This window comes from Fusarium pseudograminearum, chromosome 1 (assembly GCF_000303195.2).
Source record: "Fusarium pseudograminearum CS3096 chromosome 1, whole genome shotgun sequence".
Taxonomy (NCBI): domain Eukaryota; kingdom Fungi; phylum Ascomycota; class Sordariomycetes; order Hypocreales; family Nectriaceae; genus Fusarium; species Fusarium pseudograminearum.
This window is the reverse complement of record NC_031951.1, coordinates 695,209-720,804: the sequence shown is the minus strand read 5'-3', so window position 1 is coordinate 720,804 and position 25,596 is coordinate 695,209. Positions and strand designations below refer to the sequence as shown.

The window sequence follows — 25,596 nt, the reverse complement described above, 5'->3', positions numbered from 1 at the left end:
TGATCATATTCTATGCCAAGAATATACAGAGCAGCATGTACAGAATAAGATAGCATGAGGTGGGAGGGCACAACGACATATACAAAGGCGATATGCTCGTGACACTGATCAAAATACCACATCTGCCCTATGTCTACAGAGTCCCCTTTCATCAAATTTCAGTCGAGGTAGTTGACTCGCCATAAGCTTTGTCCAAGATCAGCCACCAACAATCTCACTTCTGGTGCTAGACTGCATCTTGGCTACCTATTTCAGCTGAACTAGGAACACAGAAAGTCACGCACTCTTCTCGTAGGATGTAAGATATGATTCAATTCAAGTTTATCCCATACCCAAACTCCATTACACCAAGAGGGTATAAGCGTCCGATGCAATACGCAATTCGCCGTATATCCAATTCATCCATCGCATCGCTTGCTTTCCAAAAAGAAAAAGAAAAAAAGGTATTCGTCCATCCTCATACTCTTTTACAAGATTATCATATATATATTAGGAACAAGACGCAACATTTGTCTCAAGAGTAAATAATACGTCAAGAGGAGGTCTCTGAAATATTGCAAGTTCATTTACTCGGTTCACCTCCTTTCAACAGCCCAACCTGTCGGTCATGTTCACTCCTAAGTTGTTTCTCACCCGTCGGAACGAGAGTCTTTTCTTCCAATCCCAGATGAAAAGCCGGATCACCAGCACGGAACTTCTCACGTATACCTTCTGCGCCATGATGAGCAGAAGGCAGTGGTGATTCAGATGCCTTGATAGCGTCGTCTGGCCAGAGAATCCGATGTGCTTCTTCAACTGTGAGAGGTGGTTCGTCGATTGTTATTGTAGGCGACGCCGGAGCAGGTGGTGGGTCGAACACGGCTTGTCGAGGGGTCGTCGGAGACCGGGATGTGGATGTTGGTGTGCCGGTTCGGGCCCTTGGTGTCCGTGCGGGACTGTCCGTGATCAGCGCAAGGTCTGACGATCCCTGGTAGTCTAGTCCCCTGGTGGTTGTGCTTGCAGTGGCTGCTGATCGTGGAAGCGACCGGTTTATTGATGTTGAGTACAGACTGTCACTGTCATCATCAGAATCCGTGTAATCTCCTTCAGTCTCAACCACGCTATGAAGAGTGATGCCATCTGCAGTATCAGGTAGTGTTCGCTTAAGAACGTCAGATTCCTCCGTGAGGACCTTTTCTTCGTTGGTGTTGGGACCAATTGGAATGTGATGCTGAATGGTCGACCGTCTTCGATCCATACGGAGAATATTCCTCATAAGATAAAGCTCATGCTTCTTGTACGTCTCGTAGTATGCCCGGCTGACCATGGCTGCCGAGTGAAGGTCGTCCAGCTCCTCCAGTTGACACATGATGCGAAGGCGAATGATCTCTGGGAATTCTGTCGCGACACTGTAATCAGGGTCATGCGCAGCCATACGATTGAGCCTTTCATTGAGTTGAGTTTGGGGTTCTCGTTCCTTATGCTTCGACAGGCCCCAGCCGTGACTCTTGCCGCTGATGTCGAAAAGGGTCAATCCCAAGACACTGTTGTAGATATCATTGATAGCGGAGCGAAACACCGGGCCTGGATCACACACGCCTCTGTGCACAGGTGTCGGTGGTGCTGGAATCCTCCTCAACGCATCCACAATCTGCGCCAGGCTTTTTGATGGTAGCTGCGACCTTGGTAGGTGGGACAGCACATCTGGAGACATGATATAAGGCAAAAGGTTCATCTCATTGTAGAGTAACATCAACCAGCCAAGATTCGTGGCGTCGCACCAATGGCTGCCCTTGGGACATCGTGGGGTGCTAGTCAACATCACTGGAGGTAGAGCATCTGGTGAGAAGCCGGCATTCAGTGGCGTGGGTTCAGTTTGGTCGGCTGTGGTATGTGTTGGTTCTCGCAGGTACTCTCGAATGGCACTCACACCACATTCGTGAATCTGCGCCACCTTTGCGCAACGAACAGCCCAAATCTTGTCTTTGATCTTTTGCGGCCACGGCTTTGCTTGTAGCTCCTTCTCATCGACGAGGTTCAAAATCGTAGTTTTGGACATGCGCGAGAAGAGCCGACGCAAGCCAAAGGCGTAGCTGATGACCAAAAGGCCGTCTGGCATATCATCGGCTCCCTTGTGCATCCATTGCGGCAACCATCTATGCTCAACGATGAGTTCCAGAGGTGAGGTACTCTTGTATCTCATACAACACTCGGCGATAGCAACAAACTTGTCAAACTCAATCTCTCGCGGAATCATCTCGCTGTGGTGGTGGGCCCCATGTAGCAATATCTCCAAGGAATCCAAATGGTTCAGTTCGACTTGTGGCATGCGGTAGAGCTTGGCCTCGGATCCATCTTTGCAGTAGTATTTGGTGGGAGGTAACGGCAACTGCGATGAGATATCGTCGTCGTCGTAGAGGTGTAGACTGTTGGAATTCCCCGCAAACATGCGAGCAAAGATAGGTGAAGTCTCAGCGAGCATATAAGACGAGACTCGAAAACGAAACGCTGGGTCGCTATGGCTGCATCCGGGGGCCGTGTTGGCAAACTCTAGTATAGCATCGCCTCGCTGCGATATGGCGAATTCTTTAATGGTTCGATCTGGTGAAATGCCTGATTCGCCTGTCTGGACGAGTTGTCGGATCTCATTCAGTTCCTGCCTTATCTTCTCATAATCATAAAATCTCATTTCATATCTCGGGAACTGCGAATAGTGTCAGTCGTGATAACTTCGAGGTCTGGTAAGGATGGACTCACAAATTGGGGGTCTGCCGACATGACCCGAGTAACGCTAGCATTGCGCATCCTCTGGACAGCCTCCTTCCGGAACCTCTTATTCGTGAATAGCGCTTCGACCTGCTCTGGTGTCGCATCGCGCTCGTTGTTCTTATACGTCTCGATCAAGCATGCTTTGCAAGCATCGGCCAGGAACTCGAGCCAGTTCCTCCAGTCGCACACTGATGTCAGCCAAGCGTCGCTCTGGTGCATGCTCTTTCCAGCACTTCCAGAAACAACCTCGGCGAGACTTCTCCCACTGAAAGAGCTTCTTGTATCGTATATGTGACCTGGGCTTTGCGGGGAGTCGAGGGTTGAATCGCGACGGGTGAGGTCGCCGCCATGAGGACCGCGACCCAGCTCTTCCGTCAGGATATGTCGACATAGCGCAGCGCATTGCTCTTTATTCCTTGTAAATTCCTTATAGGCCGAGTCGACGTGGTTAGGCGTGGCAGGAAAATTGCGAGGCATTCGCTGGATAATAGCCTGCAGCTGTCGGATATGTGTTTCTTGGCTATCGAGCGGGTTCGTGGAATGGGTATCGGGAGATCTGGCATTGAGATCTATGTCGGAGGTACTTGTCTCGGAAGGATGTTGACTGATTATCTTGATCTACACCACCGCATCAGCATTCGCACATGTGATGACAAACTTGGGACCGAACCTACCCTCCCTCGCCCTGGAATCTTGTTGATCAGTGACTTCTTCCATTGTCGGCCGCCCCCAGGAGGGGGCCCGTCGCTAGATGTTCTCGAGACCATGTCGACCCTCATGGATAGATTGGAGTGTTTGTCGCCGGATGGGACGGAGTTTCTGGTAGATCGCATCAGGCTGGGATGGAAAGCGCAGCGTCAATGCTAGCGCCTGACCACAGCATTGTCGTCACAGCGTGGCAAAGAGGCGCCTCGCTACAAGACTGCCGGATGCAAAGTTGGTATGTACTCTAGAGTGTTGGTAAAGAATATGGAGGTCGTGTAGGTGGTGGTTCAGAGTCGCGACTCGACTTGTCCGTTCAACCGGAGATTCGGGTCGGTGCAACGTCAGGTATGCGTCCCAGGGAACCGGAACCGTTGAAGTGTCAGTAATAAGGTTGAAACGTGATGGTCTATGTGTGGAGATGGCGGAAATGAGTCAAGCTGGCGATGTCGAAATACCGAGATTGAGATGTCGCAGTAGGAAAGAAATCGTCTTCGGCTGTTGTTGTTGTCGTTGTCTAGTTTAAAGATTAGTAGAGAGAGAGAGACAAGGTAAGGCGAAGCGAAGACCCGGGAAACTGAATGACAGAAAGTGGAGGACGCTTCGCTTGGGGGACTCTTTAAAGGTAGACTGGGGCTGGGAAAAGCTGGGGTTGAAAACTGGGGCAAGAGACGGAGAGAGAGATTTTGGGTCCTTGGCGTCTAGGCCCTTTGCTTGTTACAAACACCTTTGGTTAGGGGATATTGCTAGGGCTTCTCTTAACAAAGTCTTGGGAGTGCAGAGATGGAGATTCCCTTCCTCGGTACAGAGTAGAGGTAGTGCGGACTTTCCCGGTGGAAGCAGAGAGAATGAATGATGACAGTCTTGTTAATTCCATGTCTACCTGTAGTCCTACTCCAGTGGAGTCCGATTTGTTCCTGATTATTCACAACTGTAGGGCAAAAAGACGATTGCGGGGGACTTGATGACAAGCAAAGGCAGCCCTACCGTTGAACTGTTTCTGCATGGCCGTTGTTGTAACGATTAAAAGATACCTAGTTATCACAAGCAGTCTAGACAAGCTAACTCTTTCACCTTTCTACCATTCTCTATTTTTACAGATTTAAGTCCTGTCGAAATGATCACCTCTATTTCTTGAGTCAGTCACACTCCATGTCAAGATCCACCACATCTGAGACCAAATCCCAACTTCACGATCGAGGTACCCGCTCAACCACTTTGACCAGGCGATCTCATACCAGGGTCTGCGGAAAATAAATATAACAGACTTGTTTCTTTTCCCTGTACTTTCCGTGTGGGAAGCAGTCTCACTATGTTAGTGCATGGCATAGCCACCTGCTGTCAGAGCACTCTTTAGGCCTGTCATTTGCTGTGAGTATTGACAGTTGCCTAGAGTAAAGCAGGGACAGGGCAACAAGTCCTATAGTTACACAGCTACAGCTGTTGTTTACGTGGCTTGTTTCCTGGTTTCAGAGTCCTGCATATCGTGATACTGGGGTCCTTGGAGGTTGAGCTTGGGAACCCGGGGGAGAGTGGTCACAATGAAAGCCATTATTATAGATATTTAAATGCACTGGAACTGTATGGCTCTAAATTCATTTAACTTTGCAATAGAAATCAAGTAATCATAAGTATCAAATATAAAACGGTGAATTAATCTCATCATCGTTTCTCATGTCTTCATCCCACCCTATACTCTATCCATCACAACTTCTCACTCTCCTCCCCAAACACAAACACAACTCTCTCCCTCCCCTTATCATTCCATCCCTTCTCAACATCCTCAAACCTATACTTCTTCAACCCATCACTCCCCACACCAACAAGCACCTTCAACATCCCCACCGTCTCAGCCCCCAGCTCTCTCGGATCCCACGACCCCGGCCCGGAGCCCCGTACCGTAACATCCCTCCTCCGCAGCCCCAAGGCCGAAATATCCCCTCCGTCACCCGCCATGCTTCCAATGTTAATCCACGTAATCGCGTTCGTAGCAGGTGCTGTCGTAGGACTTAACAGGAACGCGTTCGGCCACGGTCCGTATAAAAAGTCCAGCACGATATCTGCGTCTGCTGCGGCGGTAAAGTCGGTCTCTGTGGGTGTATCTGTGAGAACAACGCTGGCATCCAGATCAAGCTTAGACAGAGCTTCTCTGTTGCGTGCTGAACCAACGACACTGGTAGCACCAAGGTGACGAGCAACTTTGATAGCGATTTTTCCACTTGCGGTGGTTACACCGTTGATAAACACCTTGAATCCCTTATTCTTAAGATCCACCCTCTTGCGCAGCGCCATCCAGCTCGCCATAACAGGATTGACCATAGCAGCCGCAACAACAGGATCAACACCCTCAGGCAACTCGACGATGCTACGCGTAGGCGCATTCACAGTCTCAGCATAACTCCCCCCCTTGGTACCAAGCAGAGAAAAGTACACCTTTTTGCCAGTTGCCACGTTAATGCCCACGCCATCGACGCCGGGTCGGTGGGGAAGCTCTGTAGCAGTGTAATGCTTGCCGGCTGCTCGTGCGCGAACAAGTTGGTGAAGACCAGCAGCGAGGACACGAATCTCGGTCTCGCTGTCGTCAACGGGGGTTTGAGGTGCGGCGGTCTTGATAGGTTTGGGAGTTTGACCCCATTCTGTGACTTCAGCCGAAAGCATGCTCATATTGATGATGATTTGAGTGTAAGATTGTATGATGAGGATGATGGTAGACTGGTAAAGACAATGGACAACTCTCCTCGGGATCTAGCAACGTCTTTATACTTGTCGACCTGCCCAACTCGTACTGCATCCTGCACAACCCCCTCAAAGCGTCATTCGATTGTCTCGGACTTCATCTGTCAGCACCAAATATCCATTCCTGCTCCAACTGCAGAGAAGCTAACTTCTTAGTAATGAAGCGCCTCTGTTGCTAAGCTTCGGGAATTACCGCAATTACCCGCGCGCGCGCGAATAAGAAACCGCTGAAGAATTGATAATACATCATGTAATCTCTAGATGGACGGAACTTCGGCATCACAATTATTGGTGATAGAGCTATTCAGGCGGAACAAGCCAATTTGACTCAAGACGTTGAAACCAAGTCCAAAGTACTTGCGCTTGCATTAAAACTTTCATTTATCTCTTTTCTGTGTGCTTCGTTACATCTGCCCATGCTTTTTTCTGACAATCATCTAGAAAAACCGCTTGATCCTTCTTTGCCCATGCAACCTAGCCTGTAGGATATAAACCGCTTATCCTTCCGACCCCCCTGTAAGATGGACTTTGTCTTAATGCAATTGCAGCTGTGTATATAAAACGCCTCCTCCCAACCGGCCATGTGTAGAAAGACGCCGACGCCTCTTCGTTTTCATCTTCAACAAACAAACAAACCTGCCAGCCAGCCGTCCATCCTTTCCCTATCTTGCCTTGCCTTTCCTTCGTCTAGCCAGCGGTCCCGGCCTTGCTGTCATTCTTTCATGCCATTGAGCCGACCATCCTGCGTTGCCAATCTGTAAGTCAACCGCTAACCACTGCGGTGTAAATGCTATGAATAAAACACCCTGGGAACGTCAATCGTACACACTTGCTACATATGTAAATATCGTCGCTTATCTGGATGCATCCAGAAAAGTCTCCAATGTGCCCTTCTCATCTCTTCAACAGTCTTCCATCCTTCTTGAATCGTTGATCGCGGTGTCGACTTTGCAATACTCCCTATCCAAAATGGCAACCTGCCGTTTATAGATCGTGGAACGCTCGCATTGCTGGCTAAAGCCCGAGAATATATCAGCCATTGGCCTGGGATCTCGTCGACATGTCTCGTCGCTTCTCAGATCGAGACTACCGCTCAGCCACCCTTTCGTTCTGACTCGTGCTTTGGAGGTTGCTCGCCGTTTCCATGTTGCGCATTGTTATTGCCGCCCTTCTTCTTGTTTTTGCCGGCCTTTTGCCACCCGTTGTCGCTTTCGCTTCTGGCTCCTCGGACGTGACCGTTTTCCCGGTTTCCGTTGGCTTTTTGAGAGTTGGACTTCTGGTTCTTCTGAGACTTTGATCCCTCATGGTGGTTCGGTGACTGGTCTTCAGACTTCTGGCCTCCCTTTAGCCCCTCGCCTCGACCCGACTTGGGGCTGTTCTGCTTCTCAGACTTCCAAGGTCCATCCTTTCGAACAACCGTGGGCGAAGGAGTGCGGTTCTCATATACTGGTGATAGGTGAGCAAAGTCTTGGCCAACAGGACGATCAATGCGGTTCTCAGCTATGGCGAGATCGAGAGGAGCAATAACTCCATTTTGATTCTGGCGCGACATCAGACGCTGTCGAGTCGAAGGAGACAATCGAGAGTTTCCAACCATTGGATCCTGTACGATATGGGGGGTGCCCATGTGGTAAGCGCTCATCATAGCGATACGATCACGGAATGAGGGGTCGTCTGCAGTGGAAGGCGCAGCAGCCATGAGCGGCGCAGCGGAACCGTAGGCCACCACAGGCACTTGGTTGTAGGCACCTTGTTGGTTCATGGCCCCCTGCGAGTCAACCATAGGCATGATGGGTCCGTCAACAGAATAGCTGGGCGCTCCATTTGTAGCGTGGATCTGTAGAGGATTCTCAAAGGTGGGAGTCTCATCCGAGGTGCTGCTCTCCGTCCCTGAAGGGGCCTGACGCGGGCTTGGGGTGACGCTCGTCTTCAAGTTGGATCCATTCACGACCAGGGGACGTCCAAGGTTCTTGTTCTGGGTACCAGGGAAAGGCCCTTGTGCCAGTGGCGCAGATGAAGCCGTGGCCGTGAAACTCCTTGACTGCCCCAAGGGCGAAGGCGATCGTGACGTTCTCTTCATTCGGCGGTCGAGAATTGTTTGGGGGATTTGATCTGTCGATAACCGTCGTCGGCCAGGACTTGGATTACTTGCGTTCTGACCAGCAACATCTCCAAACGCAAGACCGTTCGTGGCTGGCGCTGGCTGTTGAGGCTTCTTGACAGGGCTGGGGCTTTCTGACAGGTATACAGAGTATTTGCCCTCCTCCGACTGCGGAGAGTCTGTAGTCGCCTTTGGTGTTTCGTCGAAATCTGTGTCATCAGACATGAAACTGGGAATTGGGTTGCCATTTGCGCCTCGAGACTGAGTAGATCCACTAAATGATTGGGCGCCAAAGTACGCAGCGGCTGCCTGTGATGAAGACGGGGAACGCGATGCAGGCTGTGAATGCGAACGCAGGGTACCATTTGACCCTTGAGTACCTGCTTCGTTAGTCATACCGTTTCGCTGCAGGGGGCGACGGAAGTCCTGAGTAGCTCCAGTCGTACTAGCAGGAGACGAAGGATACGTTCCGTAACTTGCACCTGCTTGGGGGAAGAACTGCTGTTGTCCCAAGTTCATACCGTACAAAGCATATAGATCTGGTCGCAGAGGGGCACTGAGCGGCGGGTTATCGAACGAATTTGTCCTAGAACGATCCGATGTCTGTTGCGGCTGCTGTTGGTTTGATCCTGCACTTGTCGACATTCTCTGCTGTTGTTGCTGCTGGCCCATCGCTTGAGCCTGGGCCTGATGCTGCATAAATGCTGGTGACTGACTGGCATACAAAAGCCTCATATTCTCTTGGTGCAACGCCATTTGAGTCATGAGGTCCTGCTGTGCATATTGGAACTGGAACTGTTGATTCTGGTACCACTGTAGATCTTGCGCCATGTTGACCGGCTGCATAAACATGCTGTTGTTGTTGGTGGTGCTTGCATCGAATTGTGGAACGCCCGCAGATGCTCGCCTATTCGAATTCCCACCCCGATAGTTATTGTTATGTCGTCCGCCGCCGCGGTGGTTTCCACGACCTCCACGTCCTGAATGTGTCTGCGACGAACTGCGAAGCAGAACAGGTCGAGGCTGTGGTGCAGGCCGGGACCATACTCTTTCCTCTTCTTTAGGGAACACGTATTGCTCGCAAGCCTCCTCAAAGTTCGCCACTGAGATCAGATCAAAAGCTCGGCGCAATTCAACATGTAACCCGTGGAAAGAATATTCATCGGCTGTGTTTCCGAGATTTCGCGACGTGTTAAAAGGCTCTTCGACACAAAGTTGATTGTTGATCGCGTAATGCCATTTCTTCTCGTGCTTTGTGATCAGCTTGCCCTGTCGTACAGAAAGGACTTGCTTGTCGTAGTCAAACTCGTGTGCGTAGAAGCGAAAGAACTGAAACAGGAGCTCGGCAGTAGACGACTTGTTCTTGCTTCCATAACCAGCCAGTTTATCAATATCGTCGGCGAAATCGGGAAGCGTACCGTCGGGCTTGGGTAACTTGTGTGGCGACTGATGCAAACAGGGGAGGACAGGCGGGTTGCGCAACTGCAGGAACGCAATTATCAAGCAAATCCACGTGTACGAACTCAATGTGCCACCAAACGCTGCCGAACCGTTAGACGAGAGAGTTTGTGGAGGGGGGAAATAACGTACCGGCGTCATTGACTATTCTTCTCCGTGTCCAATACTTTATGATCATGGCAAGCTCGCGAACCCGTGGGTCAATATCGATATATGTGCGAACCATGCGCGTGTTCTCGAGTGCAAGGGTATTGTTGACATTCATGTCGCACGCAAGGCCCAGTTCGGGGTCCCATATCTTGACAATTGGTACCTTGGCGGCTGAAATGCAAACAACCTTTTCCATTCCTCCTGGTCTGGCATTAGCGAGATATCGGTGGTAGTGCAGAAAGATACGTACGTTTCGCTAGGAGGTTGGCGATCATGCAGACACCCTCCAATTCGTGCCACGATGTTGTGATGCAAATGTCCACTAAAGCGGGTTAGTTTGTGGCCAAGCGGCTTCTAGAAAACACGTACCATCAGAGTCATCTGAACAGAGAAGATTTCCAGAGGAACCAAAGAGATTCACCCGAATGTCATGTCCGGGCCACTCGTCATTGAAGATCTTTTCAAGCTTCGACACTAGTTTCTTTCGGTTCTCCTCGACAGCGGCGGTGGGCAGTAACCGGTCAAAAACCTCTCGCATGTCCGTGGCCAACTTTCGCTCCTCATCCTCGGTCAACTTGCCCTTGACCGTCCGCAAGTCCAGCTTTTCCAGACGATCATTGCCGACCGAGTACGGTATTCTCCTCCTAGAATTTATTTGGGCAGTCTCGTATTTGCAGCCTCCCAATCGCGGTGGCAAAGGCCGGAGCGCGGGTAACGTACTATTCGTCTCAGAATAAGCCGATCGCGGTGAGTGGTTATTCGTGCCGGTAGGCGACGGTTCGCGGTCCTCAAATGAAAATTGCCGAGCGTGCTGGTGAGGCGTCGAGGGCACTGAACTAGAGTGGGACTGAGCCGAGGGTGCGGATCGTCGGGGTAAAGGCCTCGATGAGTCGGCGGGCTGCTTGGAAGGCATTTTGGACGGAACCTCCTTGGAGGATACAACCGAGCGACTCTTGTCTAAATTCTGGTGTGACCTGCTCCCATGGCCTCCAGCTGTGTTCCCCTTGCCGGCGGAGGCGTCCCTCGGTGACACCTTGCTGGAGGATCGCGACCGTGGCGCCGCCTGGACGTAAGGAGCAGAGATGACGGGAGGGAGTGGCGGTGTCTGCAGGCCGCCGCCGCGGGAGGGGGAGATGAGCTTATTGTAATGGAGGAGTTGAGCGTGGTAGATATTTGATTGCTGAGGGATGAGAAAGGGCCAAAAGTCGAGCCGAGTGTGGAATTGTGTGGCGGACGTATCTTGGAAGAAATAGCCCTCAGCGGCGGAAGCGCTGTGCGTACTCGTCGCTGATGGTGTTGTCGGATTCGTTGTGCTCGATGATATCGTCGAGGCAGAAGTCCAAGGACTAGAGGGATAAGGATGTTGCGGTTCGGCCGTTGTGGTCTGGGCGTCCATATGGAGCAGCGAGTGAGCCCCGGGACGGTTCAAGTGATTGCGGGGACCGGTGGCAGTATATGCGTGACGACGTTGCGTGCGTCTGGGCTCGTGGATCCGGTTCTCCTGCTCTGGTGGCGGCGAACTCTGTAGAAACGCAAACTGGAGCAGCGTACGGGGGGAAAAAGGTCGTGCAATTCAATTCTGTTCTGTTCTGAGCGCTAGCGATGGCCGCGAGACTTCAGCATGCAATCCAATGCCAGAGTCTATCGTAGCGTCAGGGGCGAATCTGGTCGCTGATGAGAGGGCGCTGTTCCTGGGTGGGAATAGCGAACGAGCGAAGCAACGTCAGAGCCAGAAAGTATGTATGTAATGCGAATCGACAGCGACAGCGTATTGGATCGAGTGTGAACGAGTATCTAGATCAGAGCACAAGAAACCGCGCCGAGTAATAAGAAAAAAAGAGCAGTGAAGTGCAGTCGGTATAACAACAATTTCCCGGGGCGCAGGATAAAGATGGCAATGTAGGTAGGTTTCTGGAGATGGCGAGCAGTAGCGGCCTGTGGACTGGACTAATGGACTATGAATTGAGCGTGTCGGAGAGGCTTGTGCTTGTGCCTGTGGGGGGGCCTCGTTGCCAAAAGGGGGTCGCTCGGTGCGAGGGACGCCGGTTCACCTCGTCTCGTCTCGTCGGGGGGCTAGAGGGCGAAATGATGGTATGTAAGGTAACTTGACTGTTCAGGGTTGGAGAAAGACGTGGCGAGGTATGGTTCAGAAGCGGCGATGGTTATAGTGAGAATCGAAAAGAGAAGAGCAGACCATGTAGAGTTGATAGCAGAGAGAAGAAGAATTATGAAGAAAGAAAACAGAGACAAAGCAAGATTGGAAAATGCGGATGTGTATGGGAATGACAAGAGATGGCGTTGAGTAGCGAGATGGATTGGACGGGTGGATGGATGGACAGGACAGCCCGTTGGTTTAGTTTTACCAGTTGGAGGGAGAGTAGTTGAAGGAGAAAGAAAGATGTCAAGTCAAGTCAAGTCAAACAAGGCAAGACAAGCTACTAAGCAAGACAACCTTGGGGACAATAGACAAGAAGAGACAGGGACTTTTTCTGGTTTGGACCTTCTGATCTGAGGGGAAAGTAGGTAATATCACGTCTCGTTACGGTAGTCGTTCTGGATCTGGTAACATCAATATTATTTGGGGGGGAGGGGGGGGAAAGATGCAGGCCTTCACCGGGAGTTTTTAGTTAGCGCACCAAGTACCCCCGACTGTAGGTTGGCAGGTACCTACTGCGCTGTGCTGTACCTGCCTTTCCATCCAGGACGGACCCGGGGAGGCTGACTGCGGGGTGTGAATAGAAGGTTTCGCACTGTAGGCAGCATTGAGTTAGTTGTGCACCCTTTAAATAGTGCACACCTCGGAAAAGAATAAGCTCACCTGCAGTTTTTAAACGGGGACGTTTTTAAAGGCTCACCTAAGCCTCTTGTCGTATACTCAGCCAGTTGCTCGTATGCCGAGTTTGTTGATATTGATGCTGATGCTGCCATCATTCGGTGAAAACAGTGACGGTATGGCACAGTGTTTTGTAGACCACCGCCTATTAGCCCCAACCATTGCAATCACTCACCGTCCGTTGCAGCGAATGGGCCTTTGTGCCGGTAGTGAAAGCGGGGATACTGGACAGCCTCAGCAGAGACAAGCCCCGGGAAGGTTCAAAGCAAAGACCATCAAAGGGTCAATGTTTCTGGCCGGAGGGATAAGGAAGACAATAACTACTGGAATTGAACCGTGTAGCAAAGCAATAGCCCAGAGGCCGGTCACAAGTGAAGGAAAGAATGGGGCCGAAATAGGAGTTCCAGATAACCAGAGAATCAATCTGTACCAACGTTGAGTTGTAATTAGGCCTGCCCCGTCTACAGATGTAGTAATTGGATGGAATAATTCCAGTGCTATTTCGATATACCGTGCGATTTCCGGTAATTGTTGACTGTTTTGGGCTACCTAGCCAAGGATATTAATTAACAGTAGAGACTCAAGACTCCATCCAAATTGCCTGGCTAAAATCACATTACATCACATTAACTTCCATCCATTGACGATACGCCGTACAACACGAGTTCATCATCATTGATTTACAAATGCTCCAGCTTCTGTCCGGGTTGCCCTCAAGGTTGGTCAGTCAAGGTCAAGGTTACTCCTGACCCCCGGCTAGTCTAGCGCTGTGTCAGTATCTACAGGGGGAGCACGATGGCTCAGGGACCCTGATTCTGCTAAAAACCATCCCCCCTGACGGTGTCTGTATCCACCTCGTCCATCCTTTCTCCTCCCCAGGCTGCGGATTGGATGCATGACCTCCTGGCCGCTTATGATCCATGCCTAGCTCAGGCTGTTGCTGCGTCGGTACGAGGGGAACAAGTCACTTTATGCATCACATGACGTGATGTTCTACTTGAACTCTTGGTATATCCAATCCAAAGTTCCCGTTCCTGAGAGGGCGGGTTCTGGATTTCGAGGGGTCGGTCCTCTAATTCCCCTCAAACTCAGGACCCCTTTGTTTGATGGTATTTCTGGACTTTTCTGTGCCACAACACTGACAGCAGTAGAGACGAGACGACAGAGTAGCAGCGAGAAACAGATGACTGAGAAAGGCGCGGGCATGTCCGTGGGCGGGTATGGTACCTTTTTGTCCCGTCCCTTTCCTTGAGCTGCAATGCAATGGTTTGCTGGGACGCAGCCTCAAAAGGCCGACTCTGTGGGGAAGATATGCAGATACTAAAGATACATACATTACATGTTTAGCTAACCGGAACTAAACTGGATTAATTATCTGATCAACATTTGTGTGTGTGCGTGGAGCAAGTGGAAAAGGGCCTGGCCTCCCTTCTTCCATGATACATTTCTCAGGTTATTGATGTATTGTGATGATGCTTGAAAGAGGCGTCTCCTATTCTTTCTTGGTTCAGAGTATCCGTAGTGATTACACTTGAGATCATCATGTTGTCTGTTAGCTGATGTGTCATCTCAACCTGAAGCAAATGTCCACAGTCGCCAACCCAGAATTTGTCCGGTTATTAACAAGAACCAACGTTTCTATAGATCCGACCCATCGCAATCTATCAAAGTATAAAAAAAGCAATTCCTGAAGCAAAGAATGGGAATCAATGGACCAAACCCACTCTCGGCCCGCGTGCTTCCCTTCCCCTTTAAGCACTGGAACTGCTATTCTCATGCCGGCCTACCGGCATGCCAGCGCATTGAACGAGACGACGTTATGTGATTGAGGTCAAGGCTTTAGGGTGCAGGGGTTAATGGTGATGATGATGGTTAGTCTTTTGTAGAGTCGTCTGAAGTTTATTGCTTCAATGGCTCACTTCAGCCTCTCTCTTCGTCCCGCTAGCTTCACCAGACTATCGAAATTCTGTATGTAGATATGCATAGATCCTAAGAGTTTAGCGCCTACCTTGTTCAGCTCAGCCCATAATGATTGATATGCTCAAAACAGAAAGAATTCGAGGTCTCGTGATGCTTTGAAGATCAGTGGGCAGAAATGTTCCACTGTAAGTTACGGATACGCCTCGTTCGTATCTTTCTCTCGCAGCAAGTCTTGACGGCGTATGAGATATAATTAATTCTCCTTGAAAGTGTCTCACCGACGACCCAGCCTCTTACTCTTTCATTTCTAGAATACGCGCCATTGTCATACCTTCCAAGCCTCCCTTTTGACGGATCAAAGGTTTGTTATCCCTTTGCAATTCCAAGAACAGGATTAACACCAGCCTCATCATTTATCGAGGGTGTAGATACAGTACAGAATAATCCCTTGCACGTGCGGAGGGACCGAGCTTGAGTTGTGGTACGGGATACTTATTTAGTATATTGCTTCTTCTGCCGATGACGATCGATTTATGGTGCATCGTATTACGTCTCGTCTTGTCTGGAAATACGATCTATCCCCGTGTCTATTCCTGGCCCCGGCCACTTATTCTGCTGTCTTTTGGACACGTCTTTTCAATGGCAAGTCTCGTCTCGGGAGATCAACCACCAGCCTCAAGCCACACTTTCATGTAGTACTGGTATCACATATGTTTGTTTCCTCGTGGTTTCGTCTTTTTTTCAGCTCGTGTTTTCACTACTGCTTCTTTCCACTCACACAAGCCATCTTTACAAGAAAAACAACTCTTACCGCAAAAGGTACAACCACACCTTTTCCCCAAGGTCCCTAAATGTCATCATGGTTACTTGTTTGGGCGATATCACAGTGTGCGTTGTCAAGCGCCAGTAAAACGCTCTGCCTTGACTTTGGCTGGGCTGAAAAAATGCTGACTGACTTCAAGCTGACGAGAGGTGGCTTGTAGACTATTTGCCAACTGCTGAAACTCAATTGCTCTGTCCGCGCCTTGGCTGATACTGTGACTACTATTTCGGTCAGCGGCGGGCTGAACCTGCAGGTACCTAGTCTTTCTCAACACTATCTCCCTCTCGAGAGCAGCTGGCTGGTGCATTCTCGACCATATAGTCGACGCTACGACGCGGAAGGCTTCTTGCTTTTGATACTGCGACCAACATGCTCGTAGCCGACTCTTTCTCATCAGCTGCCACGGCTGCTATCCGATAATCGGACGCCTACTCGGTTGCGCTGTACATGTTTCGAGACGGAACAAACAGAATAGTCACAATATCTGTCGCTTTGATTGACCAAGCGGTCTGTCAAACGCATCAATAGACGGAACACAGACTTTGCTTTGGTACGACAGTACAGCCAGTCATGATGCGCCCGATGGATGCAGTCAAACGCCTCAGGAAATACACATGAGGAATCAGAAATGACATTCTACTCTACCCACGGCTCGCTGCCGATCAAAAACGTTTTTATCACAACGTGTCGCTACAGGATTGCTATACCAAGAATCTAACGGCCCATCAACGTCGTTTACTATGTGAAATCGTCAATAATTGGCTCGATTGTTGCCGCCTTTTGTCGCTATTCATACCATGGGCTGACAATCGGTTTGGGTGATTAATCTAAAGTTTGCTCGCTTGGATGACCACAACAGATGTTTGCTTGCAAACAATGGACAGAGACCACATTGAAAAAGCGATTATATCCCCAAACCTGCTGATATGCATATTCTTGTGCGCGTTGGGCTATTTAACCGCACAGACTGATTACATGCAAAAGGACAAACGCCTGGCTCAAGGCAAATGGTCATCGCGGACTGATACAAAATGGACGAAACATATTCGTTTCGATGGGAATCATATTGCTGTTTCTGTCTCTTTGGCTTCATTGATGGGGAGAAGGTACTCAGACCTTCTCACCCATCCGAAGGTAGGTTTGGCTGTCGAAACACTCATCATCCCGTCTCACTGACAGGTAAACAACAGCAAATCCCGATGGTACGACAAGCCTACCAGTGCTATTTGATTACAAAACACCGGTTTTCAACCCAGACAATCACCAATGCATTCCGCCGCGCCACTGGAGACGATATAAGCATGTCCTTCCCGCATCGCATCTGTCTTGTAACCAAAATTGGTCATTTGTCTCCATGAGGCGATTATGGGAACTGGTCTACTACGAGTTTCAGCCGCCGCTCTCTGATGTGAATCGAAGAATATCCATCTTGGCTAATGCAGCAGCCAGTGTGACCATACCCGATCTTCAAACACAAGCCAGGTTACGCGTGGAGACCTTTCTCTCGTCGCAGACAACTCCTATGTCATTCCAAAGCAACAGAGATGGTCGTATGCTTTTCATCGTCGACGTTTCCCAACCTATTTGGAGGACAACTGTGGCGTTTGATGGCATTCAATACCTGAATTGTCTGTCGAACAAGCAGAATGGCAAAAACTCTCGTCCGATAAAAACACAAGGGGGAGATATTGTTAACATCTACTTTGCCTCGAATCATCTCGGAGTGGTAGCAATATACTTTTCCAGATATGGAATGTCAAAACAGGACTGGCCTGGTGTTTGGTGGAGTCGCCTCACACTGAGCAAAACGCATCACTTGCTCAGAGCATACACCGATGTAAGTGGAATACCACCCAAAGCTCCTGCTCTAGGTCTGACATGCTCAGGGTTTCAAGATTCGTGACCTGCGACGAGTGGAATCACTCCACTCGACCTCCGAAAGCTCGCCCGTCAGATGGTCTGTATTGCCGCCAAATCCAACAGCGGTATGGCGGGTGAGCTTGGATAACAGAGCTCACTCAACTTATTACTTCAAGTGCTTGGACTGCAGCAAGCCTGGAATTACTGGCTATTCAGCGTGTATGGTCGATGGGGATCTTGTAGATCTGCACTGCCACATTGAAGGCGAGGATCTTACGTTCTATCAAGAGGGTGGCGGTGATAGACTGCATGCAGTTTGGCTGTACTTCCCCGTCCAACAAGGCGAGCGAATCTTTGAAGTTTGGCGACGGCGGAAAAGACCTCACTTTTGTCGAGATATCCCCATGGTACGTTTCTCAAAGCCAAATAGTATTGTTCCTTGTGCTGATTGCTGGGCAGTTACGAACGAATAAAGGACGTGTCTTTGTTTTAGGCACACATATCAGCCAACATGATATTGTCGTCAAATACGACTACATCACCTCATTCCCAGCGGAAAAGCACGCTCGTTTCTGGTTCGGCTACCGCGAAGGCTGCGTCGATTATCTTGCGTTCGACACTAAAGATAAACGTCTCGAAAACGACCCGATCGTACGATTGGAAGGCTCCTCTGCGTTGTGTTCTTCAGGCTTATCGAACCAAAGATTCGCTACATCTGCGACGCTGAAAGATGTAGTCGAGGTTGTGCCATGTAGATCATGGGCGCCTGGATCAACAGGCATCGTCGGGCTTTTGTTGACGTACTCTGATGGCCATCGTGAAACGGTAGGGCAGGTACGGCTTGATCATCTGCTTGAACCGATGCAGGTCGTGCCAACAGGGGATATGTGGTTAGGGATCAGGTTGCTTCCTAATGGGACGGGCGCGGTCGTCGAAGCATTGAGATTGATACCGTCGAATGGCATGACAGTTCATGGCGGAAACACATGTGAGGCTGGGCTCCGATGGCGCCGCGTTGAATGGAAAGGTCGTCTGGATTGGTTATTTTGGTATGGGCGATGCATTATTAGCTGGCATGCGCAGGCTATTCCTGTTGGCCATATCAATACAGTACTGGAGGCACAAGGAAGGAGGGGATGGGAGACACCAACACCGACACCAGTTATAGACATCTCTACATAGTGACTTGTTCTCAATATCCAAAAGTTCATATTTATGCTGTTTAACTTGCTACGCTAATAAAATCCTCGCCCCATCTTCAAGTTCCATAACATCATCCGCCCTCGCAGCTTTCCCACCCCAAATAACAGTCCCCGTCCCATCCACAGCAAAAGCCCCAGCTTCCTGCCACTTATTCCCCATCGTCGTCAAAGGACCCTCATCCTCTTCTTCCTCTTCTTTCCCAACAGCCTGAACAGTAGTCTTTGGCTTGGGCTTTGGAGTTGTCTTACCCTGTATCGCACCCGCTACCTTTTCACCTAGCCACCCCGTCTCTTTCCAGCTTTGCACTTGCGTCGATGGATTGAGAACGTACCACATGCTACTCGTGCCTAAACCCCATGCTGCGTAGAGAGCTCGATCTTCATCGACTATTACGCGAACGCTCCATGCGCCGCCGAGAAGATCTACCCATTTCTTTGTCGCTTGCTCTGAGGCGTGCGAGACGGCTATACATGTTAGTGCATCTCCATAGCGATTTGCCATGGTACGAAGATTTATAAAAGTTTTTTGCGCAACTATTTCTCTGTTAGAACATTGTTTCATTCGTCAAAATGGAATAACTTACATGCACAGCCAACACAGCGTAAAAACACAACCAAAGTCCTCCTTCCAAGCCTTAACTTCTGCGTTCTATCCACGGGGGCTTTATCTCCGATTCCAGGTACGCGTCCAACAGATACAGCAGCAGGAGGCGGCGTTAGCCACGGCTGTACAGTAAGAGGCAGAGAGCGAACCGACATCCACGAAGACCAGCTAGAGTCTGCATCATTGTCGGAAGGGTCAGGAGGATTTTTGCGTAGCTTGTTTGGCTCGCGCTTCTCTGTGGGAAAGGAGAGTATATCGCTTGGTATACCGGCCTTTTTGAGGGCGAGTTTTGTAGTGAATGATGAGAGCATTGGGTCGAGCCGGGAAAGTCACAGATAGAAATACAAGTTTTAAAGCTCGAATGAATGCGATAGAGCTCAAATGCACTGGATATGTTGTTTTCTTTAGCTGTTGTAGTCGTTAAAAAAGATGAGACGTGGTGTTGAGTTGAAACTCCAGGGGTGAGGTTCCACGGACGCTAGTAGGGGTCTGGAATGGGGGCGAATAGTGCAGGGTAACGCGAATGGCAAAGCTTCGATGAGATGGGAATGTGGACGACGGGAATAACTTGAGCCGCAGCTGGGAATTATGTATCTGAATGATGATGATATTGACAAGCTCGTCTTCTTCATACCCTACCTAGTGGGTAGCAGAAAAGTTGGCCTCCTAAGTCTTAGGGTATAAAAATAAGTAGTCTAAGAAGCTTAGTTTAAGTGGCATAAGCTGCCCTAATAATTTTATCTCTTATGCTTTCATCTCTTGGTGTTTGAGATAAGACAGATGATGAAATGGTAGGTAGATCGCGCTTGCCTAAATGACATCGTCTGCCAGACTCAACGTGCCTTCCTCACTTTCACAAGGGCAATGACAGGTACTAACCCAAGGTATCTCGATGTCCCCAAACGCTGAATCTCCATCTTCATCTTCATCTTCAATCAAACTGCAATCATCATAAACAAAATCGGTAAGTCAGTTTTTTGCTGTTTAGAGCTTCTTTGCAGTTCCTGTACTGACTTCACATTCAAGCTACACATGAATAAGATAAAGATACCTCGCGTCTACCCTGCCTGTGGGCTCTGCAGGTTCCGCTTCCAAATAGACGATATGATCATCATACACGACCCCGACAAGACATGGTTAAACCCGATTCCCGATTTCCAAGTTCATCGCTACGAGGAGAAACATAGAAGCAACGCTCTGTTCGGCTCAAATGCCTACAAGGCATATCATTTCTCATGCGTGAAATTCACTCTTCCGCATTGGTCACAGCCTGGTTACCGCATGGATCGTGACATCTGGGGTGCAACCATTCAAGAATCGATATGGGAGACCTCTCTCCCCTCAACCGAGAGACATCGTGCCGATTGGTTGAGCGAAAGGTTTGCTCACAGGATGGCCTATGTTTCCCCTTACTCCATGTTTTCTTTAAAGATTTTGCGCAAAATTGGGCGTGATTGTCTTCGAGAAGAGGCGGTCATGGAGCTCAAACGTCTGTGGCTACGAAAAAAGAAAGACCCTGCAGCTATACACATCAACGTAGACGAGACCTCAACGCTCTGGATCCGATACATCCACATCGAGGGTCTAAAGTATGTCAGGTCCTTATCAACCGAGAAACTAAAAGATGGGGAACCGCTTTTCACCTTCAATCCTTACAACAAAACGGCTGTCAGCGTCTTTATCTCGTCTGATCGTTTGGGTGTACGGGATATTCACATCATGCGACCAGAAGATACGCCTACCATTCAGCCAACGCCGGGCGTTGGTTGGAATGTACATCGTCTCTTAACGTTGCCTTTATGTTTCAAGGGCCATTTTGATGTAAGTCCGCCCTCAGAGTATCAGGAAGATTGGCCTCTGGAAACATAAGAGACGAAATTTGTAGACTATACCCTTGAGGCTGTTCATTTTTGTACCCTGAGACGTTATCTAATGCTGCCACAGGGACTCAAGATTCGACGCCTTAGAATCCCAGAATTCCACCACCAAGACATAGAGTTCTCTCCATCCGGCCGTATTCTTCACCAAACGCGGTTCTGTGACTTCCTATGGTCAACAATACCGAAAACACTTGCGCTATTCCCTTTTCCCGGTTTTCATGTTCGTATCGACCGCAATCAGAATGATGGTCAGCAACTATCCAATATCGTCCAGCATATCGACTTTAACAAGCCTGGAACAAGTGGCTACTCGTTTTGTGGATACCGGGATGCTTTGATCGAGATCATTCCGAATGATTCTGCATCACTTCCTTTCGACATCGCCCACAACGAAGGTGGTCTCTTTCCGCTTTGGTGGATGTACCTGAGCCTCGACGAAGGTGAACGGATCTCGGAACTCTGGGAACGGATCTACTTCACAGGTACCCAATGGTGCAATACACTTATTGTGAGTACCTCCCTCCCCTCCCTATACCTAATTTGGTTGACCTCGATCTAGTTGCGGACCGACGGGAACCGTAGCCTCACTCTAGGTCCCCATCTAGAACTAGACACACTTGACGACAACGCGCAGAAGGGGGCTACACTGTGTCATGCATTGCTACGACTCCCAAGAAGTCGACCATGTCGTGCTTTTTGGGCAAACTACCAAATATCTAAAACATGGCTATTTATCGAGAACCCAGCAATGTATTACATACGCCCCAATTACACGCCCACGAATTCCCCTGCGGCGTCGAGATCCAGATATCTTCTTACATCTGTGAAGCTCGAGGGAGTCAAGGAAGTGACTCCCTGTCTATCATGGAGAGAACCCGAAGGACCCTCCAAAGTGATGGGTCTGTTACTTACTTATACAGATGGGACACGACGGTCTATGGGACAAGTTCGTCACGACTGTATGGGGGCAGCCATGGTAGTTGGATTGGCGGAATGCATGTGGTTAGGGGTTCCTGATATCAACGAGTCACAGGTCAACTGGACCTCGGAGACTCAGCGAGAGTCAAATGGCTTGCCTGGAGCCAGCAGCGTTCACCTGTCTCAACCAACCATGGCAGAAGAAGCTTTTCGATACCTGCAGGTGCCCTGGCGCGGGCGACTGGATTGGCGCTTCGACTCACACCAGTGCCATATCTCACATGAAGATGAAGATGGAGGTACAGTTCAGGACGAACAGCAGGAGAAGTATGCACAAAGCTGCCATTTGGCACTCCGTCCAGAGTTTGTGATATTTGGATCATGAGGAGACAACTAAAACTGGCCACTGGAAGCATCGGAGATGAAATTAACAGGTTGGCTTATGTTACTAAGACTAGAAGCAGACTGCTTAGACTAATACTTATTATTGCATTGTAAGACTTCGGAGGTCAATGTTTCTGCTACCTACTAAACCACGTCGATAGTTGGCCTTACTTACCTAGGTACGTACCGTTGAGATTCAACACCTGGTGCTGACCCGAACATCAAAAGTCTTGACCTCTGATTCACTCAAGGTGTTACTCCCCTTTCCAAGAACCAGAGCTTCACCAATCTCATCATGAACCTCGCTACTGTCGTATTGTTCTACAGCCATCCAAAAGCGTGTAAAGTGCCAACTAAGACGCCATTTCAGCGGCAGCTCGAGATAATGATAGTCATCGTCGTCGTCGGTTGGCTTCTCTGCGCGAACATGCCTGTTTATAATACCCTTGAAGTGTATAGGGCCCGAGACTTCTCGTCCCGGAACTTTGATGTTACCGAGCCAAATCTTGTCTGAGTGAAAATTGACCGGAGCAGCCAGGACCGGCCCGACGCATCGTTGACTGCCGTCGGTATATGTGAATAGGAGGCCAATAATGGGTAGATGATGCCTACGATATTGATCCCAAATAGGTATCCAGGCCCGGCACGCTCTGAAGGTCTCAACACCATCAAGGGGAGCCGATGTCGACATGCTGTCAGCCCTGAAAGGTGAGTCGGGGGCCGGGAGTGAGATTGTGATCTCGCCTGTCCATGTCATCACTTGTTCACGGCCGAGCCACACGTCGAGTTGAGTGGGCTTTTGGAAAGCTAGCCATGTGCCTTTGTGTCCAGCCCGGGAGTAGAACATTAGCGTGTGAACCTTTTCGGGGAAGGTCGCGATTGGTTTGTAGGTAAGCGTCTTCAATCCAGTTCCGTTATGCTCAGGCCAAGAGGCTCGTCGTCCTCCAGGCGATTCTCACAGATGGTAGGAACTCATGCCAGTAGCCCGACATTGCTCGTCCCTGGCGTTCAAAATAATGCTAGTAAGTAACGATGACTCTGGAATTACCTGAAATAACTGGAGAATTGATGTGAAGGAGAAGCGCATTGTGGTTGGGTGATACTCATTCATGATGACCTCACGGGAACTTGCGCGAACCCCAACCACGATTGGCATTGAGAATGTAGACTATTTAACAGAGATCGCTAGATTAGGTAGCGTTTAATGTCTTTCCAGCAATGAATCACTTGCATTCAATTGCTGGGTCGTGTAATCGGAACGGTTAGACAGTGTCGTTGTTCTTCGCGTGGGTCGGAAGCAGTGTAAGCCAGGAGAAGAATCACCATCTCGACATCACGGACGAGGCGCAATAAAACACCACACTGCCTTCTAAATTGGACAAAAAGAACTAACTTAAACCCTCAGCAAAGACTCACTGTTAACTGTATGCAGCAATTGCGCGACAGTTCCCATTGCAGCGACTGACTCGAAGCACACCATAACACCACTTACCACACATCACAAACACGAAAAAGCAAAAAATGAAAGCCTCGCTTGTTTGCAATCGAATCTTTATATAGGAACAGCCCGATGCGGGGGTCGAACCCGCAACCTTGAGATCGCGTACTCGTAAGAGTCTCACGCTCTACCGATTGAGCTAACCGGGCGTGGCTCTTGATTTGTTGAAAGGCGGGGAAGCCCAGAGGCATTGTGAGGGGACGATCGCGACATTGTGTCTTGGTGTTGAGGGGCAGAACTTGAACTAGGTTTTGTATTTAAAATACTAGATAGATAAGATATGGGGAAATAAAGTTAGTCTTCGCGGCCTGTACATCTTGTAATCTCAACGGCATCCTGGAATTGTTAGCAGAGGTCGTTTAAGGAAGTGCAGAGGAGAAGACTTACAGGAACACCAGTTGGTTCAAAGCTGTGAACCAATTTACTCTCATACACTAGATTCGGATCGCCCTCTTCCTCATTGAGTTTCTCTTCTCCCTCCCTCTTGAGGTACTGTTTCGCCGTCCTATCCGCAAACCCATCTTTATCACCGCCCTGTCCCCTCGCAGCTCTCTTCTCAGCAACACTGCTCCTCACGTACGCCAGATACGGTGGGTTTCCAGGCTTGATGACGTTATCCGCTGCAAGCACACTACCCGGTCCGACAAGGCCAAGACGCTCGCAGAGCTTGAGATCGCTTGTGTAGGCGGGCTTGTAGTGGTCGAGGAACATGAGGTCGATCTTTTTGACGGTGCCGTTCTTGTGTAGACGTGCTAGACCGGCGTCGCTGGGACCGACGATGACGCGGGCCATTGATGATAAACCCGATAGATCGAGGAGGGAAGTTATCACTGCTGCGAATTCGGGGTTACGCTCGAGGGAGTAGTAGTTTGTGCCGCCTGCTTTGCGAACGGCGTTGGCGAAGAGGAGAGTTGAGTAGCCCACATAGCCGCCGAGTTCGACCTGCGCAAGTTAGTATCTGTCTCGATCGAGGCATACAATTGACTTTACCATGACTTTGGGCTTCACTTCAGCGATAAGATCTGTCACAATCTTGCCCTTGTCCTCACCAACGTTCATGAGATACTTCTTGGTGCGACCAAACCCATCAATAGCCTGGAGCACGCGCTCCGGCGAACCACGCAACTCATCGATATCCGACCGACCGTAGATATAATGCAAAAGCTCAATTTCTCTTCCGTCGTCAAAAAATGTCTCTTCTTGCTCAACGTAAGCTTTGTTCTCGTCAAAGGAAGGCATCTTGATTAAACTCTGTAGGTATGGTTGTCCCAGGTAGAACAAAGAGGGGTAAACAATGAGTTATATGTACTCTGACAAAACCATAGGTAAACAAAAGGAGTCGCGTCACGTAGTGTACCCGTCATTCATTCCCCCTCAATTGCTGCAAGTAGATGAATATGCATATGAGACTTTGGTTGAGCTCTCTTGAGTGCCCCACGCTGGACCCCGAAATGGGGGAGATGGCTTAGGTGGGGGTTTCGGTGAGGGATGAGAGATTCCCATGACGCGCACATGCAATTGTATGCTCCCTTTGTCATTCGTGCGTAACACCGACAACTCGAAGACGAGATAAACACCAGATAAGGTTGACTAGCTAAGAGGTCAATCAGTTCGAGAACATTTGACCTCCTCACTAAACACCTACCTGATACATGGATAGCTTCACGGTAGTTGTGCTCAATGTCTTGACAAACACATGCGTACAGTGTCTCACTTCAATAAACCACCAGTCTTCACCCGTAATGACCTTGTATTACCAGTATCACCACTCGCCAATTA

At 49.5% G+C, this 25,596-nt stretch overlaps 8 protein-coding genes across 8 annotated transcripts, besides 1 other annotated feature; 2 read left to right on the top strand and 6 right to left on the bottom strand.

Moving 5' to 3' along the window:
• Window positions 1-562: 562 nt before the first annotated feature.
• Window positions 563-3,515, bottom strand: FPSE_05417 (uncharacterized protein; the record flags this gene model as incomplete). Its single annotated transcript, XM_009258535.1, has 3 exons — window positions 563-2,683; window positions 2,737-3,366; window positions 3,423-3,515. 3 exons carry the CDS (start codon window positions 3,513-3,515, stop codon window positions 563-565), a joined length of 2,844 nt encoding a protein of 947 aa, XP_009256810.1.
• Window positions 3,516-5,154: 1,639 nt separating this feature from the next.
• On the bottom strand, window positions 5,155-6,114 carry FPSE_05416 (uncharacterized protein; the record flags this gene model as incomplete). Its single annotated transcript, XM_009258534.1, has 1 exon — window positions 5,155-6,114. The coding sequence occupies one exon, from the start codon at window positions 6,112-6,114 to the stop codon at window positions 5,155-5,157; it is 960 nt and encodes a 319-aa protein (XP_009256809.1).
• A 1,165-nt stretch (window positions 6,115-7,279) lies between these two features.
• FPSE_05415 (uncharacterized protein) lies at window positions 7,280-11,291 on the bottom strand (the record flags this gene model as incomplete). The annotated part of the gene is made up of 4 exons (XM_009258533.1): window positions 7,280-9,828; window positions 9,878-10,096; window positions 10,146-10,217; window positions 10,265-11,291. 4 exons carry the CDS (start codon window positions 11,289-11,291, stop codon window positions 7,280-7,282), a joined length of 3,867 nt encoding a protein of 1,288 aa, XP_009256808.1.
• A 1,004-nt stretch (window positions 11,292-12,295) lies between these two features.
• Window positions 12,296-12,330: a microsatellite.
• A 4,172-nt stretch (window positions 12,331-16,502) lies between these two features.
• Window positions 16,503-18,513, top strand: FPSE_05414 (uncharacterized protein; the record flags this gene model as incomplete). The annotated part of the gene is made up of 5 exons (XM_009258532.1): window positions 16,503-16,605; window positions 16,662-17,308; window positions 17,508-17,738; window positions 17,791-18,165; window positions 18,199-18,513. 5 exons carry the CDS (start codon window positions 16,503-16,505, stop codon window positions 18,511-18,513), a joined length of 1,671 nt encoding a protein of 556 aa, XP_009256807.1.
• Window positions 18,514-18,561: 48 nt separating this feature from the next.
• Window positions 18,562-19,448, bottom strand: FPSE_05413 (uncharacterized protein; the record flags this gene model as incomplete). Its single annotated transcript, XM_009258531.1, has 2 exons — window positions 18,562-19,067; window positions 19,118-19,448. 2 exons carry the CDS (start codon window positions 19,446-19,448, stop codon window positions 18,562-18,564), a joined length of 837 nt encoding a protein of 278 aa, XP_009256806.1.
• Window positions 19,449-20,241: 793 nt separating this feature from the next.
• Window positions 20,242-22,320, top strand: FPSE_05412 (uncharacterized protein; the record flags this gene model as incomplete). Its single annotated transcript, XM_009258530.1, has 3 exons — window positions 20,242-20,958; window positions 21,082-21,525; window positions 21,577-22,320. The coding sequence occupies 3 exons, from the start codon at window positions 20,242-20,244 to the stop codon at window positions 22,318-22,320; spliced, it is 1,905 nt and encodes a 634-aa protein (XP_009256805.1).
• A 195-nt stretch (window positions 22,321-22,515) lies between these two features.
• FPSE_05411 (uncharacterized protein) lies at window positions 22,516-23,430 on the bottom strand (the record flags this gene model as incomplete). The annotated part of the gene is made up of 2 exons (XM_009258529.1): window positions 22,516-23,217; window positions 23,368-23,430. The coding sequence occupies 2 exons, from the start codon at window positions 23,428-23,430 to the stop codon at window positions 22,516-22,518; spliced, it is 765 nt and encodes a 254-aa protein (XP_009256804.1).
• A 681-nt stretch (window positions 23,431-24,111) lies between these two features.
• Window positions 24,112-25,056, bottom strand: FPSE_05410 (uncharacterized protein; the record flags this gene model as incomplete). The annotated part of the gene is made up of 3 exons (XM_009258528.1): window positions 24,112-24,153; window positions 24,205-24,759; window positions 24,808-25,056. 3 exons carry the CDS (start codon window positions 25,054-25,056, stop codon window positions 24,112-24,114), a joined length of 846 nt encoding a protein of 281 aa, XP_009256803.1.
• Between the last annotated feature and the right edge of the window lie 540 nt (window positions 25,057-25,596).